Source organism: Peromyscus californicus, unplaced genomic scaffold (assembly GCF_007827085.1).
Source record: "Peromyscus californicus insignis strain IS unplaced genomic scaffold, ASM782708v3 Scaffold_1__1_contigs__length_55948999, whole genome shotgun sequence".
Classification (NCBI taxonomy): domain Eukaryota; kingdom Metazoa; phylum Chordata; class Mammalia; order Rodentia; family Cricetidae; genus Peromyscus; species Peromyscus californicus.
This window is the reverse complement of record NW_026294492.1, coordinates 11,473,576-11,494,391: the sequence shown is the minus strand read 5'-3', so window position 1 is coordinate 11,494,391 and position 20,816 is coordinate 11,473,576. Positions and strand designations below refer to the sequence as shown.

Sequence of the window (20,816 nt, the reverse complement as noted above, 5' to 3'; positions counted from 1 at the left end):
GGGCTCTCAGTCTGTGCCAACTGTCCAGCCTCTGAGGCTACTGTTTCATTGAGAATCGCTTTTGTGATGTTATGCCTTTCATTTCTTTTAAAATTACATTTACTGTTTTGTGTGTGTGTGCGCACTCATGTGCACACACATACACACGCTCACTCATATGTAGAAGTCAGATGGCACAGTCGCAGATGGAGTTGGAGTGGGTTTCTGCCTTCCACTGTGTAGGATCTGGGAATTGAACTCAGGTTGTCATGCTTAGCAACAAGTACCTTTACCTGCCCCAGCCATCTTGCCAGCCCAAAGGTTTACATTTTTGTATTTTATGTAGTAGTGTTTTATCATGGAAACATCAACTGATGAGATCCTGTAACTAGACTAGGAGTGATAGTTTGAGAAATCTTGCCTCTTATGAGCGTCAAGAGAGTCCCTGGGACCTGAAATCTGTTTCTTGAACTTTCTCTCACAAACTTTAGGAAATTTATGCTGAGCGTGCAGGCATACACCTGGAGCCTCAGCACTTGGGAGACTAAGGTGGTAGGATCGTGAGTTCAAGGCCAGTATGGATGACACAGCAAGACCCTGGAACTCTAGGTTACCCAGCAAGTCTGAGAGAGATGGTGGGAGGGAGGAGGAAGAGGAAGGAAGGGAGGGAAGAAAAATTTAAAAAAAAGTACAAGAGATAACAGAGAAATCCCGGCTATTCATGGTGGATATCTTAATGACACCCTGTCGGTCATACTTCTCCAGTGATATGAGTTGTTCTCCATCAGCAGGGAACAAAGAGAGGCAGAGGTGTCAGCTGTATGGTTACAGGGCCTTTAAAAGGGAGAGGGAAACATTGCATAGAAATAGTCAAAAAGTTGTAACTATTTTATTATTATGTGAATGAGATGCAGGGTGCAAGTGTGTTCTTCAGGGGCCTGTGACACCCCCACCCATCACTGCCGTGCTTTGGAGAGCCCCACCTCAGGGTTCCTTAGCCCCCCGCAGCTCAGGGATGGACTGTGAGGCGATAGTTCTGAGGGTTCATCTCCAGGTCATGGAGCTGCTCTCCCCTTGGTCCTCAGGATGTGAAGGTGGCGCTGGATGCGTAGGAGTCAGCTTTTCATATCCCTGATGGCTTTTGCTTTTGTGTTGTCTTTTCTAGGTTTGCTGGCATGGGAAACTTGCTCAAAGTCCTGACCCGGGAAATTGAGAATTATCCGCACTTTTTCCTGGATTTTGAAAGTAAGTTCTGAGCGCGATGACACAACAATGGAAACTTTGCACTTGTTTGGTGGGCCTTGTTCATAGGGAAGTTATAGAGATTTTTGTATGAGATGCAAACCAAATCCAAATAGCATCATGCACTTCTTCCTGACATTGTTTCTAAGCTGTTTTCCTCCACCCTGTCTTTATGATTTTTAGAAGCCCAAAGAAAGGTTTAATTTAATTGGTCCATGGTTTTCTTTGATATAAGGATTAGCTTTGGTATTATTTTTTTTAAGGTTTATTTATTTATTATGTATACAGTGTTCTGTCTGCACATATCCCTGCAGGCCAGAAGAGGGCACCAGATCTCAATACAGATGGTTGTGTGCCACCACGTGGTTGCTGGGAATTGAACTCAGGACCTTTGGAAGAGCAGCCAATGCTCTTAACCTCTGAGCCATCTCTCCAGCCCGTGCTTTGGTATTATATACATAAAACTTTACCATAAATCTTCCCTAATATTTTTTATTTTATGTAAATAACATTTTTCATTTATTTTACATACCTACAGCAGTTTCCCCTCCCTTCTCACCTCCATCCCACCCCCCATATTTCCCAACTACCCCTCTCCCCTTTCACTTCTCCTCTGTCTCCATTCAAAAAGGGGCAGGCCTCCCATAGGCTTGAACAAAGCATGGCACATCAAATTGAGGCAGGACCAAGCTCCTCCCCTGTGTCAAGATTGGGCAAGGTAATCCAGCATGGGGAACAGGTTCCCAAAAGCCAACTATGCGCCAGGGACAGGTCCTGATCTCACTGTTAGGAGCCTTACAAAGAGATCAAGCTACACAACTGTCACACACATGCAGCGGGCCCAGGTTGGTCCCATGCAGTTAGATCTCTAACTGTTGGTGCAGAGTCTATTAGCTCTCACAAGCTCAGGTCAGTTGTTTCTGTGTGTTCTCTGTCATGATCCCCTGGCTCATACAATCCCTCCTCCCTTTCTTCAGCAAGACTCCCAGAACTCAGTCCAGTACTTGGCTGTAAATCTCTGCATCTGCTTCCATCAGTTACTGGATAGAGTATCTCTGATGACAATTAGGGTAGTCACCAATCTGATTATAGTAGATGGCCAGTTCAGGCACCCTTCCCACTATTGCTAGGAGTCTTAGCTGGGGTCATCCTTGTGGATTCCTGGGGGTTTCCCTGGCACCAGGTTTCTCCCTAACCCCCAAATGTCCCCCCATCAAGACGTCTCTTTTGTTACTCTCCCCTTACATGTCCTGCCTCCAACCCCACACACCCAGCCTGCCCAACCTACTCCCTCAAGTTCCCATCCCCTCCAGCTCTCCACCCCTGCCCCCAGTTTACCCAGGAGATCTCTTCTAGTTCCCCTTCCCATGGAAATTCATGCATCCCTCTTTGGTCCCTCCTTGTTATCTAGCTGCTCTGGGGCTATGGACTATAGGTTTGTTATCCTATACTTTACTCCTAATATCCATTTATGAGTTAGTACATACCATGTTTGTCTTTCTAGGTCTGGGTTACCTCACTCAGAATGATTTTTTCTAATTCCATCCATTTTCCTACAGATTTCATGAGGTCGTTGTTTTTTACAGCTGAGTAATACTCCATTGTATAAATGTACCACATTTTCATTATCCATTCTTTGGTTGAGGAGGATCTAGGTTGTTTCCAGGTTCTAGCTATTATGAATAATGCTGCTATGAACATAGTTGGGCAAGTGTCCTTGTGCTATGATTGAGCATCCTTTGGGAAAACCTAGGTCTTGAGGTAAATTGATTCCCATTTTTCTGAGAAACCACTATATTGATTTCCAAAGTGACTGTACAAGTTTTCACTCCCACCAGCAGTGGAGGAGTGTTCCCCTTACTCCACATCCTCTCCAACATAAGCTGTCATCAGTGTTTTTCATGTTAGCCATTCTGACAGGTGTAAAATGGTATCTCAGAGTCATTTTGATTTGCATTTTTCTAATGACTAAGGATGTTGAGCAATTCCTTAAATGTCTTTCAGCCATTTGAGATTCTTCTGTTGAAAATTCTCTATTTAGATCTGCACCCCATTTTTTAATTGGATTCTTTGGTATTTTGATGTCTAGTTTGAGTTCTTTATATATTTTAGAAATCAGCCCTCTGTCAGAAGTGGGGTTGGTGAACACCTTTTCCCATTCTGTAAGTTGCCATTTTGTCTTATTGACCTTGTCCTTTGCCTTACAGAAGCTTTTCAGTTTCAAGAGGTCCCATTTATTAATGGTTGTGTCAATATCTGTACTACTGTTGTTATATTCAGGAAGTAGTCTCCTGTGCCAATGCATTCCAAGGCTACTTCCCACTTTCTCTTCTATCATATTCAGTATAACTGGATAGATGTTGAGGTCTTTGATCCACATGGACATGAGTTTTATGCAGGGTGATAAATATGGATCTATTTGCATTCTTCTAGATGTTGACATCCAGTTATGCCAGCACCATTTGTTGAAAATGTTTTTTTCCCCATTGTATAATTTTGGCTTCTTTGTGAAAAATCAGGTGTTCATATATGTGTGGATTTATGTCAGGGTCTTTGATTCAATTCCATTGATTCATGTGTTTGTTTTTATGCCAATCCCAAGCTGTTTTTATTACTCTAGCTCTAGTAGAACTTGAAGTCAGGGATGGTGATACCTCCGGAAGTTCCTTTATCATATAGAATTGTTTTAGCTATTCTGACTTTTCTGGTTTTTTCCATATGAGGTTGAGTATAGTTCTATCAAGGTCTGTGAAGAATTGTGTTGGGATTTTGATGGTGATTGCATTGAATCTGTAGATTGCTTTGGGTAAGATTTCCATTTTTACTATGTTAATCATACCTGTCCATGACCATGGTATATCTTTCCACTTTATGATATTTTCTTCAATTTCTTTCTTTTAAGACTTAAAGTTCTTGTCATACAAGTCTTTCACTTGTTTGGTTAGAGTTATTCCAAGATATTTCATATTATTTATGACTATTATAAAGGGTTTTGTTTCTCTGATTTCTTTCTCAGCTTGTTTATCATTTCTATATAGGAGGGCTACTGTTTTTTTTTTTTTTTTTTTTTTTGAGTTAATCTTGAATCCTGCCACATTACTGAAGATGTTTATCAGCTGTAGGAGTTCCCTGGTAGAATTTTGGGGGTCTATAAATAGCAAAAGTTTGACTTCTTCCTTTCCAATTTGTATCCCCTTGATCTCCTTTTGTTGTCTTATTGCTCTAGCAAGAACTTCGAGTACTATATTGAATAAATATGGAGAGAGTGGACAGCCTTGTCTTGTTCCTGATTTTAGTGGAATTGCCTTGAGTTTCTCTCCATTTAATTTGATGTTGGCTGTCGGCTTGGTGTGTATTGCTTTTTATTATGTTTAGGTATGTCCCTTGATATCTCTAAGACCTTTATCATGAAGGGGTGTTGGATTTTGTCAAAGGCTTTTTCAGCATCTAACGAGATGATCATGTGTATTTTTTTTTCAGTTTGTTCATATGGTAGATTACATTGACAGATTTTCATATGTTGAACCATCCCTGCATCTGTGGGATGAAGCCTACTTGCTCATGGTGGGTGTTTTGTTGTTGTTGTTTTTAATGTGTTCTTGGATTTGGTTTGCCAGTATTTTATTGAGTATTTTTGCATTAATATTCATGAGGGAAAGTGGTGTGCATGCAATTCTTTCTTTGTCGCATCTTTGTGTAGTTTGGGTATCAAGATAACTGTAGCCTCATAAAAAGAATTTGGCAATGTTCCTTCTGTTTCTATTATGTGGAACAATTTGAGGAGTGTTGGTATTAATGACTGTTTCTACTTCCTTAGGGGTAATAGGTCTATTTAAATTGTTTATCTGGTCTTCATTTAATTTTGGTATGTGGTACCTATCAAGAAAACTGTCCATTTCTTTTATATTTTCTTGGCAAGGGACAGGAAAATATTTTTGTTTAAAGAGACTGAGGAATATTGACTCCCCCCCCCTTTTTTTTAAATAATTTTTTTTAGCTGCATCTTGAGCCTGGATAGAAAAAAACAAACTTCTCTATGTCTACACAAGCAGTTCCTTTTCTACACAGAAGTTTCATTTCTATTCAAAAATAATTCACAAGTCACCACAATTAATAAAACATATATGCATACACAAAACAATTCATAAGTCATCACAGTTAATAAAGTCTATATGCGCAAGTGAATTCAATCTTGCTCCCTTTCTGCAGTCTGAAAAGTTCAAAAAGTCAGTTCTGATACCAGTCTTCATGTTCCACAGACAGCCTAAGATCAGGGTCAGGCTAGTCAGCCGCCCTGAAGTCTTCGTATAGCTGTCCAAGTCATAAGTGAACAGCTCCAAATATGAGGAGTCCCATTACCAAAACTTTTTGCAGTTCCCCTTGCATTCAACCCATTTCAAATCAGCATCTCTGAAGCCTCACTCTGAGCTACAGAGGCATTTTCAGTTAGTCTTCTCCTAGGCCATTTGATCTAGGGCAAAAGCTGTTAAGTGGTTGAAGAGCACCTCTTTGTACAGCCAGCACGAACCAACAGCAAACGAACTGCCCCTTTTGCTGCTGGCTCCATTCAACTTCCACAGTCCTGGACTGTCTGTGCCTCCTGTCACTGGCATGTCCACACAGGTTTCATTGCTATGAGATATGGCTCTCATTCAGCAACACTGGGTAAACCCAGCCTTGGACAGTCATGGCTGCTGCACCCCCACCTGCTCTGCCGGGGCAGCACAGCCAAAAGCCATCCCAGGGCATCTCCATGGCTCAGCCTCATCCTGCTGCTGGGAGCTCAGGTTGGCCTAGGTTCCTGTGTCTCAGCCATTCAGCCTGGAGCACGGCTCTGCCTCACCTGAGAAGTTCTGGATTTGCTATTCCATGCAAGGGCATGTCTCAGCTGCTTGTCCAGCTACTGCTTCTCTGCCCTGGGTATCAGCCTCTCTGAAGGGCATTTGATGCTTGTTGCTGTTCTCTGTTGGTGTTAGCCTCTCCTGCGGTATCTCTGCTGGGCTCTGGCTGCCAGGGACTCCAGCTCTTGGTGACAGACCTGCTTTAGCCGCTTGGGTCCAAAGTTTCTGCTGCTGCTGCTGCTCTCCAAGCCACACATTCAGGCTCTACCTTGCATACTGCAGGCTCTACCCTGCATAATCCAAGCTCTACTCTGCATACACCAGGCTCTACCATGCATACTCCAGGCTCTACTCTGCATACTCCATGCTCTACCATGCATACTCCAGGCTCTACCCTACATACTGCAGGCTCTAATCTGCGTACTCCAGGCTCTACCCTGCATACTCCAGGCTCACCAGCCAGGAAGCTTCTGGGTGATTCTTTTGTCTCTTCCTCCTATCTCATTTTAGGAGTGCTGGGTTTACAGATGCTGGCTACCCTATCCAGTTTTTTAAATTCCAGGTCATCAGGCTTTTGTGTTTATTGCTTTTACCCACTGAGCCTTCTTCCCGCTCCCCTGTTGTTTTAAACTATAACAGTAGCTGGAACACAGGTGGGTATCTCTTTTGTATCCACATCCACTGCCCTCTTGAACTTGCTTGAAACTTTAATTTGTCAAGTATTTATCTATATGGAGGAAAATGGTCAGAATGTCTTCACGTATAGGCTGAATTTTCTAGCAGTTTTGTTAACATTTTGTTAAATGCTAGAAGACCTTTCCAAGCTGTAGAGTGAAAGCTCTCTAAGGTGTTGTGTGGTGTCTCTAATAGATTTAAAACAGCTGCTCGAAAAGGAAAGCGGCTCCAGAACTCATGAATTCTGGTAACGAAACTCTTCATTACACTCCCTGAAAGATCCTTCACTTCAGATCTAACCCAGTTCCTCCCCGCTGTTATGGTTTGACTTGGCTTGGCTTGGCTATGATTTCATTTCCATTTGGTTTGATAAGGATTTCAGCGAGGAGCTCAAGATGAATTTACCTGTGATTCTTCTAAAATCTGTCTGTCTGTACACCTGTGTGCATATATTATGGTTAAAGTAAGATCCGTCAATAGCCTTAAATAAGTTGTCTGTAATCCTAACCATTCTCACTTTGTTACTTTAACTTTAATCATAAGTTCCTTTTTTTGTTTTGTTTTTTTGAGACAGGGTTTCTCTATGTAGTTTTGATGCCTTTCCTGGAACTCACTCTGTAGACCAGGCTGGCCTCGAACTCACAGAGATCCGCCTGGCTCTGCCTCCCCAGTGCTGGGATCAAAGGCGTGCGCCACCATTGCCCAGCTTCCCTTCCATTTTTATAGCACACATTTTGCATGATTACATTCAATGTATACAGTAGTTAAGAATAATGTGAAAGTCTCCATTCATTCACAGTTTCCAAACACCTATGAACCCAGAGTGATCCAATGTCCACTCTTGCTGGGAAGTCCTACGTGCCACATGAGTCTGCTCTGACTCCCACCTACCTGCCAGAATTTGGTAGCCCCCACTGCTGATCTAATTGTCTTGATTTCTTGGCTGTCCACACTGTCCCTGCCCTGAATGTTGAGTCCCTTGTCCGGGTTAATCTTCAGAATCTGGAAACAGTACAAATAAAGCTTGAATGGATTTACAACAATGGTTTCCAACTGGTCCTCCCTGGGGCTCTGAGGTCTGCCTTGGAAAGCCCCTCCCTCCTGCATAGCAGCAGGCAAAATGGCCCTAGAGAGGGCTCGGTTCCTCTTCTCTATGGCCATTGCACTCTGATCGGCTCAGTCGTGTGCTTCGGGCGTTGTTTCACCATTCAGTGAAAGGTCCTGGTGGCTAAATAGTGAGATGAGAGAGATTGAAATTTGATGTCCACAATACAAAAGCTCCCTTTACAGATAGTATCATTTCTCCAAGACAAGGAAGTGAGCACTGGATTACCACGTCTGACGGCTTCCTATTAGGGCTGTTACTATAATCTATATACTGTGCAAGTCTATGTAAACTCTAACTATAAAGGAAATACAAATTTAGAAAAATGTACACAATTCTGCTTCTTTTTCCAAAGAGGAAATAAAAAGAAACCCTTTTCATATTCTCCAGACGGTTAGTTTTACTCCAGGAGGGAACTAACTGCACTGAGGTCACACAGGGAGGTAAGATGGGGACGTGGATCCCTCTGTCATCCTCTACCTTGTTGTCCCCAAATGCTCATCACGGCAGCCAGCAGCTTCTTTGAAGTGCCCTGCCGTCATTCTATTCCTGACTAGGAAAAACATGTTTTATTCCTCTCCAAACTAAACATATGTCACGAGAACAAACAAAACAACAACAAAAACATTCTTTTTATCCTAAATATCTCTGCCCTCCCCCCCAATAGACATGCTTCCTCTGTGTAGGACTGGCTGTCCCAGAACTTGCTCTGCAGACCAGGCTGGCCTCGAACTCTGAGATCTTCCTGCCTCTGCCTCCCAGAGTGCTGAGATTAAAGGCGTGTGACAAACCACCACCCATGGCTTAAAAATAGTATTTCTGAAGGAGGTTTTTAAGAAAGACCAATGGTAAGAGAGGTGGAAAAGGTGGGCTTTAGGAAGATTTTTCCCTTCAATCTGTGGGTTGCAGTTTAATCAAAAAAAGGGTATGTTGAGCATGATATGACTTCCACATCAGCCACACACCGGTAGGATTGGGAGCTAAATGAGAATGGCCTAATGGAAAAGTCACAGACTGAAGTGGAGAGCCAGATGGACATTTACTTGAAGACAAACTAGGGGACTTGAGAAAGGCATACCGTGCCACCAGGGGACAGAAGGGAACAGAACTCGCATCTAGTTTCTGGAAAGGGAGGGCCACAGGAAGACCAGGACAACACATATTGCAACAGGTGGTGTTTTAATGGGCTGTAAAGAATGACTAGTTTTTCTGCCAGCCCAGATGGGGTGCAAAGTTTTCCAACAGATGGAAATAGTGTGATTAAAGGCATAGAGATTAGAATAGAAAGGACATGTTTGAAGAACAGCAAGAAGTCCAATGTAGACAGAGTACTAAAAGTCTATTGGGAAAACGGGGAGGGGGACTTGAATGGAAGGCTGGTTTGGTTAGGTGATGCTAAGTACACTTGCCAAGCTTAAGGCTGGAGGCTCATCCTTGGAGCTCACATTCAGACAGAAGAGCTCGAATTCCTTGGGTAAATGGGAACTGAACAGATGACAACTTCAGGCACTCCACTGGAAAGGGCTTCAGTGGGTAAGGGGCCCTGGAGAGATGCCATAGCCACTTTGGTAGCGATCTTAAACTGATGCCTCCAGTGACCCGCCATTGTGTTCAGTACCAGGCAAGCCATAGCAAGCAACCTTGTGAGTTTTGAGTAATAGTCTCCAAGACAGAAGGATACCCTACTAAGTTGAGATTCCTAGGGGCAGAGCCTGAGCCCTACTGAGTATTGTGACCAAGCACCTAACCTTATGTTGAGCCAGGGGTTTGGGTACTGCATGAGCATCGGGGGTAGATGATGATCTTGTAAAGGAAGAACGAGGCAAGCCAAATCTAGGCAGTGAGGAGAACATAGGGAGTCCAGATACCACACAGTGGTCAAGGAAGAGAACAAGGAAATGGGGGATGATCGTTGAGCATTCAGGTGTCACTGGTCACCCTGGGAAAGAATCTTTCTTTCTATCCAGAGGCTGGGTGGTAAAGAGTTAAGGGGTGAGGGATGGAGAGAGGAAGGAAAGCTGAGCAGCGTAGTAACAGCTTAAATGAATTTAGCACGTCTTCTTTCAGTGTTGAATATTCTTTTTGAAGTCAGTGATGGGATATAATTGAACTGGGTCAAATAGATATAATTAAGCTGGGTCAAAACATAATACAAAATTAGATACATCTGTCCTTGGGTTCCTCAGTGGCAAAGATCTGATTTAAATTCCTGTTGACCTTTTCAGTGAGTTCTACAATTTATGCTTCTATTTTCCCACAGACTCTTAACATCTTTTTTTTATTGCATCTTTTATCCCTTTACTCTTTTTTTCTTTGTCTCTCCTGCCTCCTCACTAGGCCTCACTTTCCTCTTTGAAGGCCAGGAAGTAGGGGTGTGGTGGAGAAGATTAATGAATGTCATTTCAGTCAGTGATGGTTTGAAGGACATTGTGCAAGCTTGGCTGAAACCCTGTGGCAGGTTGCTCATCTGAGCCTCCATGATGGCCCTAAGGTGGGCAGCGGGCAGCAACCTTCCACACAAGGAGCTGCTTTGATTCCCAGACTGGAGTGATCAGAAACATCTGATGAACTCTCTTTTTTTGTTGTTGTTTTGTTTTTCTCTCTTTTAAAAAGGGAGATAAGCCTCACCCCCAAAATCTGACTCAGTGGTCTAGTCCATAAGGATCTGGCTACCCCCACCTTTCTGGTTACTTCCCGTGCTCAGCCGGTTTAGTAACGATCTTTAACTGATGCACCAGTGACTCGCCATTGTGTTCAGTACCAGGCAAGCCATAACAAGCAACTTTGCGAGTTTCTACTGTCCCCAAGACAGTAGAAGTTCAAGTAACTTAGTGGGGGTATGGTGCTCACATGACTGTGATCTCAGAACTCAGAAACTGGAAGAAGGAGGCAAATCAAGACTTTATAGTAAGCATATTGACAGCTGAAGTTACAAAGTAGCACTTCTCTCTCTCTGATTTTTTCTCTTTCTCTTTCACACACACTCACACAGGCATGCACATACACATGCACACACACACACACACACACACACACACACACACCAAATAATAATAAATACCTTGAAGTATTCAAAAGCACCTCACTTGGGAGGAAGTTTTTGTCTACTAGTAAACAGTTTGCTCTATCAAAGATGGCTGTGAGATCTGAGCAGACATTTCTCCACCAAAAGTCAGGTATCCATGGGAAAGGAATATTCAGTGTCATCAACCAGGAGAGAAATGCAAGGTAGAATTACCATGAGAGAATGCCCACCAGGGCAGCTGTCATCCAATTGAAGATGATAAACGTGCTGTTGAGACTATGAAGAAATTGGAATGCTCAGGCAAGTAGGGAATTGCATCTGCTTTGAGAGGCAGTCTGATGTGTTCAAGGTTGAGGTTCAAGTTACCGTATAATCAGGCTGTTCCTGTATATGCCCAAGAAAATGAAAACATACACATAAAACGTGTATTTGAGTACTACGTGGGACATTATGCATAATGGCTGAAAAGTAAAATGGGATCCTTTGTGAACATGTAAACATGTGGACATTTCCATTGTTTTCTTCTTCCCTACATTTGTAGAACCTTCCTTTTCTTACTTCTTCTCTGCCAAACCTAAATACACCTGTTGCCCCCATTGTCTTGGACAGTTGTCTTACTTTTCCGATTATATTGCACTCAATATACAGCCTTGGCTTCTGCAATAAAAATAACAAAGGCTTGGCTTGTATATTGTGTGCCGTGTTCTCTTTGTTAGAAAGAAAGCAATATTCCTTGTAATCTTCATTTGTTTCCACAGTGGTATGGAATTTTGTCACAGAGCTATGGATGTACACACAACAAAATTAACATTAATTCTTTTATGTCCTTGAATATATAGTTAGCACATTGAGGTTTCCCCGATTCCCTTAAAATGAAAATTAACAGGTTTTTGACTAATCAAGATTGAAACTAGTTTACACATAGAATTAATCACTTTTAATTTTTTGATGTTTTCTGTTCTACCATGAGTTCTGTCATCAGATTTTTAAGTGTACAATACACTGTTGTTAACTAGCCAGATCATTGCACCCTGCATCTAGAACTTATTCATTTTGCGTAAAAGAAGCTTCATCTCTGGTAATTAGCGACTATGTTGCCCACCCCCAGGGCCCCTGACACTACTCCACACTCTACACCTATCAATTGACATTTTTATGTGCATTGCATAAGTGAGATCACACAGTGTGCCTCTTTCTGTAGCTAGTTTATTTCAGCTATTGTAACGTCTTCAAGGTTCACCTATATTTTTTTTGTATATTGCATGTCTTTATTAAATCTGAACACCATTCTAATTGTGTTTATGCTACTTCTTCATTCTCTGTTCCTTTTAATTCAGTGGTTCTCAACCTTCCTCATGCTGCACCCCTTTAATACAGTCCCACAACCATAAAATTATTTCCCTTGCTACTTCATAACTAAATTTGCTGTTGTTATGAATCAGAATGTAAATATCTGATATTTCCGATGGTCCTAAGCAACCCCTGTGAAAGGGTCATACGGCCCCCAAAGGACTTGTGACCCACAGATTGAGAGCCATGGAAGGAGAATGACTGCCTTATAGTTACTATGATTCAGTTTTTCAAGCGATCTTGAAGGGTGTTCTGAGCATCAACCACCCTATGGTGTAAATGACTGAAGATCTTGTAGTCTGGTTGGGGAGGCTGTCTAAGATGCGTTGTTGGTTCAGGCATTATTATTTGATGCACTATCAGCAATTGAACAATGCAGTTTTCTTCTGCTTGGGTATGTTTACCACATCACTGGTGTACACTTTCTTGGGATGAAGATTTATAGAAAGTCGTGTGTTTCAATTGTTGTTGCCTCCTGTATCTGTGATCTTGTTGAGCATGGAGTATAATTTCATTGGTTTTGGAGGACACTAATTGAGTGGCCATATGCAAAGAATCCTCCTGTATTTAAGGACGAAGCAGGTATGATGGTGCGTTCTTGCAGGGGCAAAGAGACCTGGAAAGATAAGACATCACATGTTAAAATGAGAGTATTAGAAGGACTTGATCTCTTCTTAAAGGCTTTTTTTTAAAAAAAAATTTCATTTGGAAAATAAGATATGAGCAGGGCAGAGACAATAGTACAGGAATTAGGTACATCCCGAACAGAGATCAAATACTGTACTAGTCAGAAGAATGGATCCTAAATGAGGCTAAAGAAATATTCCTTAGTAGGTAGTGGCTAAACAGTGGAGGAGCTGGAGAGGTGGTTTTACAGTGAAGAGCACATACTGTTCCCCAGAAGCCCTCCATACTCTTCGCGCAGAAGATCCATATTCAATTGCCTGCACCCACACTGGGTGGTTCACAACCACCTGTAATTCCTCTCTAGAGGAAACCAGTGCCTCTGGCCTCCAAGGGCTCCTTCAAACATGTGCATATATCCACATACACACACGCACACAAAGTTAAAAATTAAAGATAAATCTTTAAAAAATCGTGTCCTTATGAGGCAAATCTATGTCTCATAAATTAATCCAGGGATGATAGTGGCATATAGAGAGTGATAATTTAGGAAATTCTAAAACATCATCCCATCGCTGTACTTATGAAAGGCTTCAGTTTCCTCTTTTTGGGAACAGAGTTTTGTATCGGGTTAGCCTGCCATCTGGGATGCCTTTGTGACTCAGGTCCACTTCCTGCCTCAGCTGCTCTCTGCTTGCACCTGTCCTCTGGCAGTCTTGCGTCTGCGCAGAGGAAGCTAGAGGATCTAGCAGAGGGGGAAATACATTCCTTTCTTTTTTTTTTTTTTATTAATTTATTTTGCAATACAATTCAGTTCTACATATCAGCCACGGATTCCCTTGTTCTCCCCCCTCCCGTCCCCCTCACCTTCCCCCCAACCCCCCCCCCCCCCATTCCCATCTCCTCCAGGGCAAAGCCTTCCCCACAGACTGAGGTCAACCTGGTAGACTCAGTCCAGGTAGGTCTAGTCCCCTCCTCCCAGGCCGAGCCAAACGATCCTGCATAGGCCCCAGGTTTCAAACAGCCAACTCATGCAGTGAGCACAAGATCTGGTCCCACTGCCTGGATGCCTCCCAAACAGATCAAGCCAATCAACTGTCTCACTCATTCAGAGGGCCTGATCCAGTGGGGACCCCTCAGCCATTGGTTCATAGTTCATGTGTTTCCATTCATTTGGCTATTTGTCCCTGTGCTTTATCCAACCTTGGTCTCAACAATTCTCGCTCATATAAACCCTCCTCATTCTCACTAATTGGACTCCCAGAGATCCACCCGGGGCCTAGTCATGGATCTCTGCATCCAGATCCCTCAGTAGTTGGATGAGGTTTTCCTTTCATTAGATGATCAAACGTCTTTTTCTAGTATGCTAGAAGGAGAATAACAAAAATCAGAACAGAACAGACCTGCAAAGGAGTTTATGGATCCAAACAAATACTCAGTGACAAATATGCTCTCACAGGGCCTGGAGAAACAGCTTGGTGGTTAAAATATTTGCCATGCTATTGTGGGGACCTGAGTTCGGATCCTCTAAACTCATGTAAAACTGGATGTGGTGATGCATGTCCATATCCAGGGCTCTTAACTTTGGAGGCACCGGGATCCTCGGGAGCTCACGGCTGACCAGCCTGTGTACACAGTGGAAAAGAACAAGAGACCCTCTCTCCAGCAAGGTGGAAAGTGAGAACTGATACCTGAGGTTGACCTCTGGCCTCTGTACATATGTGCCTGTACTTATGCGTGTGCACACGCACACACACGTATACATACATGCACACAAATGCAGAGAGATTTTTTACATTCCATAATATTCTAGCATGCCAATTTTCTAAGACCTTTAACCTTGTCTGAATTCTCCCTACATCCCTTCAGGTAGGAAACAGACAGGGTTATTATTAACTTCCCTTTCTTGGCCCGAGATCTAATCTGGAGTTTAGAGAGGTTGCCGAGTGTGCCTTGAGGGCGGTATTCAATGAGTGTTAGTTAAGGTGGCATAGGATTTGCTTTCAAAAGTCCACCCTTAGAGTACCATGTCTACCTAGGAATCCCAGTGAAGCAGATGAAATGGACAACCTTCACCTACCCAACCCTGTTCAGTCCCTGGGGTGATTGTCCCATGGGCTCAGGTATGTGATGACTAATGTCCTGTCCAAACAAATGTGTCAGCCCGGCTTACGTTTTCCAATGGACCTTTGCAATTTCAAGCTGCTTCTGTAAACAGTGTCTGGCTATGCTATAGGTTATTACCATTTTGCATCCCCCAAACTTAACACCAGGTAATTATTTATGTCTCTTAGTTTATTTGGAACACAGGAGGCGTTGGGAGAGTGGGTGGGAAGATGGGCTGTGGATTTAATTTATGGCTTGGGCAAATCCTCTCTGCTGTTCCTCACTCCAGTGTTTACCCAGCAGTCATCGGGGCACAGGGATAGCTATACATCCTAATGATAAAGTGCCATGGCTGCCTTCAAGACCAAAGGCATCTCATAAATTGTGTCTTCTCCTCGGATTATTTTAGGTTAATTTGCTTCTTTGTCAGAATCTCCTCACAGGCCTAAGTAGGCTGTGGGGGAAAGGTGGAGGTGTCCCTGCTGCCTTTGAAGACAGGATGAGGCCTTGGCTGATTTACAGAGATAAAGCCTTTTTGATTTGACAGCCTCTTTGCAGTCTGAGGCCTGCCCTTGTTCCCTGTGGCAGCTTTACTGAAAGTCTTTCTGACAAACAAAGACAACTACTTTCTTCCCATTAGCACAGAGGAATGCCAAGCATTCTGCTTTGAAAAAAAAAATATCAAGAGTCTGCCACAGAGATACCTTCCACCTAGCCTCCAGTGACACCCAAAATGTTGGCAGTTAACATGCACCATCACTAGCAATTACATCCAAAGGAGGAGCAGTCAATATATCCCCTGCCTGCGAATAAAATTAATATCCTCCATCTTAACTGATAAAAGGGTGTTTTATCTATTAAAAATTGTAGACACATGGAATTTAGTGAGTTCTTGACAACAAAAGTGGGTGTGTAAGGTCACAATACACACATGATGCATTTTCACACTTTCCACAGCAGTGAGTCCAAAACGAGCCTTAAATCATCGCCTGGATAATGGCTAGGATACAGGTGTCCCAGGCCTCCTAAGGGTATTGGTTTCTGAAATTGCCTGTGTAAATCACCGGGACTTTAACAGTTCCGTTGTCAGATAGGATGAGCACTCACTTTGTGTAGCCATTCTTTTCCATTCACTAAAATAATTGAAGATGATTAGAAGTTCAGAATGTGAGTCTTAGAAGAGACATCACCCAAGAATTCATTGGCTACAATGGGAAATGAGAACCCGTTGCCATCATGAGTAGTGGTGTGAATGTGTGTATGTGTGTACAGTGTGTGTATGTTTGTGTGAATGTGTATATGCATGTGTGTATGTGTTTGTGCATATGTGAATGTGTGTATGTGTATAAGTATATGTGTATATCTGTTATGTGTGTATGTGTACATCAGTGTGATAAGTGTGTGTGTGTGTGTGTGTGTGTGTGTGTGTGTGTGTGTGTGTGTTGTACCATTTCATAAAAAGTCAAGCTTCATGTTAAAAATAGAAAAGCAAAGAGCATAGTTCAGAGTTGCTATTCACTTAGCAAATGCTTTCAAGGTTGCTGGGGGATTGAATACAGTAACCTTTTCCACCACTAATTCTTCAGAGTCCCCTTCAAGATGTCATTTCTTGACATCTGAAAACTCAATAAACTTTTTAAATCTGGTCAGTGGTTAAGTCTGAATGTGGAGAGTGCTGGAAGAGTATCCAAATCCTCTCAGAGTTGTCCCACAAAGCAAGGCAAGGACAGTTACAGGACTGGAATGGTAGATCTCTGGCAGCTTTTCATTCTTTCAGATAGAGCAAATGTCCCAGCAGCTTGTCAGCCACAATGAGGCCCTGAGCAGTGGGAGATTTAAGCACACATGTTGATGAAGCAGGGTCTGTTTGATCACAGGTGAGTATGGATGTCTTAGCAGTAGACACATAGCAGTGTACAAGCTCTTTGTGGGAAGGAAACAAGACAGAGTCTAGAAGGATGGAACCTTTGTTTATTCCACTGCCTCCTAACACCCACTGAATTCAGTTTCCTAGATTCTTATTATCCTCATTAAATGTGATGTCCTAAGAGTACTGAATATAAGTGTGTAAGCCCTGTATCCAAAGAGCTCAGAACTCAAAGACAAGCATCCCCAAATGGGGCTAAGAATGTAGCTCCGTTGGTATAGCGCTTGCCTAGCATCCCCAAAGTCCCTGGGTTCCATCCCCAATATGGCGCACACCTGAATCCCTAGCCCCTGGGAAGCCGAAAGAGGATGATCAGAAATTCAAGACAATCAATGGACTATATAGTGAGTTTAAGACTAGCCTGAGACACATGAGACCCTGTCTAAAAAAAAAAAAAAAAATCCTAAAACATGTGGAAAGTGTATATAAATCATTCCTTCAACTATCTGTCTAGCACATTTTCCTTGAGCCCATATAGTATACTAACCAGGCACTGAAAATATGTAATCAAGAGAACTATGTCTAGTTCTTATTAATTACTTCTGTTCTATTTGTTTGTTTGTTTGTTTGTTTTTACTATGGGATGAATCATTGGATTCCGTATGGATTTGGGGTGATGTTAAATGTCACTTGGGGTTGTGCTGTTGGTGAAATTATTAAGGCCACTTCACGTCGTTAAAAGGAGATTTATTTAATGGCGTAACTTACAAATTAAGGGATAGGTAGGTCGCGGGGTCTGGGGAAGGTGTATCACAGTCCAGCAGTGTTCTCTGGAGCTCTGCTTGGTCCACCTCCACTATCCAGGGTCCCGGAACGGAGAGCGCCCGCCAGATCCAGATCTCAGGTCCCCAGGTGCCTCCCTTGGCCCCACCTTGTAGGCGTGACAGTTGCCGAAGTCTCAATGGGGGTTGGAACTTCCAGATCAAAGCTGGAATGGCTACCCACTACATTGTGCAGCATTTTTCCCACTTACATAATGAGCTAGGCACTAGAAAAGACACATCCCACATGCAGCCTGGTCCATACACAGCCCAGGATAACTGTAAGTGTGACTCAACACCTCCTTAGGTGATAACAGCATGTCACATTGTCAAAAGTTTGGCCAGTCCTGAGATCAGAGCCTCTCAGCTGTCACTCTGCACTGGGAAGCTGGCGCCACCAGTGATTTGAGTCCCTTGTGAATATTCCACCTTTCGGTCCAGACAGCGTGGTGACCTGTTGGCTGGCATGAGGGGCCTAACTGTTGGCTGAGAGAGAGAGAAATTGACGTCAATTCCGTGACAGGAAAGGTGGGCGAAATCAGGTATCCCGTGAGACTAACAAAGTACAGCAGAAAATGAGCCAGCACATCTCTGAACCTGGCTGGAAGTGGGAGAGTGATGGATGAGGTTTCTGCGCCCCACCCCCTAAACAGGACCACACTACAAACATTCCTAATGGGTGAGACATCTGCCAAAGGAAACAGTTTCCCAGAGAAGGAGGCTGGGGACTGACGGTCCTGGTTTATACGTCCTCTAGCTGCTAGGAGAACAGCTCTATCAGGTAGAAAGTGCTCACCCCGCACCCCGAATCTACCTCCTGTGACATAGAAAGGATACCGCCCCACAAGCCTCTCTTGCAGACTCTCTGTGGTCCAAAGAATGTCCATGTCAGTTTATATAAGAAAGTGTCACTTCACCCGCTATGGAGACAGGGGCTGCTTGTTCCCAGCTGTAGGACCACTTTGAGGCTCCCTGGTAGGATGTTTATGTTGAAAACACTTAAATTCCTCTATTTTCTCCGAAGTGGTGTGAAAGCTTTCTCTCTTCGTGTTCCGTGGTCAAAAACAGGATGCCTTTTGGGTTTTGTCTGTGTTCTGATAGCCCATTTAGTTTTAATTCTGTTTCATATGACACTGTTCCTTAGTGCCTTGTTGGGATGGGACCACGTGACAGGGGGGAGTCAACCCATCTCCTTGCCTCCCAAAGCCACCGTCTTTCACAAACAGTTTTATAACTGTGAACCCTCGTGTTGGACATGCTCTCTTCTCTAGATACCTCATCTGGAGATTGTCTACCTTATAAACAGTGTGTTCCTGGATTTGAGAGAGTACCTTTTTTTTCTGTAGTTTGTTGTTGTTGTGCTGTGTCTAAAATTTCATGTGTATGGGTGTGTTAGCTACATGTATGTCTGCATGCCATGTACGTACGTAGTGTCTAAGGAAACCAAGAGGAGGGCCTCAGATCCCTTCGAACTAGAGTTATAGATGATAATTTGCCACTGTGTGGGTGCCGGGAATCAAATCCAGGTCTTCAGGAAGAGCAGCCAGTGCTCTTAACCACTGAGCCATCTCTCCAGCTCCCGAGCGAGCGCCTCATTTTTATTTGCTTTGTAGGCTTTTTGCTTTGCTGTGTTTTGTTTGTCTTGTCTTTCCCTCCCTGCTGCGGTTGCAATTCGGAAACTTCCAGCCCCTCGCTTGGATGTTCTACCGACGTGCTCTCTGCAGTGACGGGCTTCCCAGCTCATGGATGTGCAGTCTTCTTCTTACGACGTCCGTATTGCTTTGAGGAAACAAGAAGGGATAGCGTATGAAGTGATTCATACTGTGAGACACCTCAGACCTGGTAATGTTTACCCAGTGTTAGTGGGAAGCAAAGCCTTCAGGGATAGAGGAGGAGTCGGCTGGGCTTCCCCCTTCATTTCCTGGGTCAGCCTCTGATCTCTCTCCCAACATCTCTTTCTCCCTCCTGGCCCAGCTGTGCTCCAGCCAGCCACCTGGTCCTTGGCCGCCCTGTCCCCTCCTTGTGGATATACCTCCTTCTTTCTCCCACCTCTGCTATCATTCCTTACACCGACTTCTCCAGCTCCTTCCAAACCACATTCTTTTCCTAACCCCGACCAGCAGGAACCTTGGACCCGCTTCTTCTCTAGTTGACATTGTATCTAGTTCCTTGGAAACTACCAATTTCTTTGTCTTTGGCAGGACCTGGTGAATAAACTAGTCCAAAACTCACTGAGGATGTCACTCGTCAGGAGTTGGACAGAAGCTTCTCTGGTCTGCTCTGGCCCTTGTTGCCCAGTCTGCTTATACACTCAGCCAGTACTCACTTTACCTGTCTGGTGAATCCATCTATGACACCCCCGAGTCCCACTAGTGATGAAAACACATCACACTTTCGGAGCATCTGCCCTCTGTATTGTGGAAAGATTAAACACAATTGGGGTTGGGTCAGGGCAGTGTCAGACGTCATACAACTCGGTCCTTGTTGCTATGTTAGCTGCGTCAGCTGACAGCATCCCTCATCTCAGGACTTAAATGCCTGGAACCATAGTTACATGACATGTTGTCTGTCCCTCTCTTCCTGAGCGGTGGTATCATTTTACAGAAAGAAACTAGCCTGATTCATAGCAATGAGGAGGACAGTGAAAGCCCATGTTTCTCATCTGTCCGTCTCCATGAAATGCTTCTGGGGTTAAGAACCTGCAAGAGTGCCAGAGATGCCAAAGTGTAAGATCTGCCTGGAGAGCTTAGAGAGCACCTTGTGGCTATCAGAATGGTGCCTTTGTTTATGCGAACCTAAGCACAGCACACTTTTCTACAGGTAACACAGTCAAGACCGGAGATAAACAGAGCAGGCATTTTGACAATGAACTCCTGGTGTGTCTTGGCCGAGAAACTTGTGTGTGCACATCTTACCCCTGCTGACCTCTTTCTTCCTCTGGACTAGCCCCTCTCACTTCCATGGATTTTCTTTTCTAAGAGTATTTCCGTGCACTGATGAATCCCCAGGAAACTCTACCCAGTCCTTGGGTCTTAGATGGGATGTTTATGTGTGTTGGGATGTTTGGGTGCCTTCTGTATGTCACAGTTCCGGAATGATGTGCCGCTGCTGTGCACATGAATGACCCGTCTTCTTCTTTATTATTGTTACATCCATTTCTTGGGGAGAGGGTGTGCCATGA

The 20,816-nt window shown here is 43.6% G+C and overlaps 1 protein-coding gene across 3 annotated transcripts in view; it reads left to right on the top strand.

Moving 5' to 3' along the window:
- Nucleotides 1-20,816, top strand: part of Cyria (CYFIP related Rac1 interactor A) — a 114,431-nt gene that overhangs the window by 77,351 nt on the left and 16,264 nt on the right. For all 3 annotated transcript variants that reach the window (XM_052745884.1, XM_052745886.1, XM_052745885.1), the window contains exon 3: nt 1,145-1,224. In XM_052745884.1, coding sequence (XP_052601844.1) covers nt 1,155-1,224 — 70 coding nt within the window. In that variant the 5' untranslated portion in view covers nt 1,145-1,154. The remainder of the gene's footprint in view (nt 1-1,144; nt 1,225-20,816) is intronic.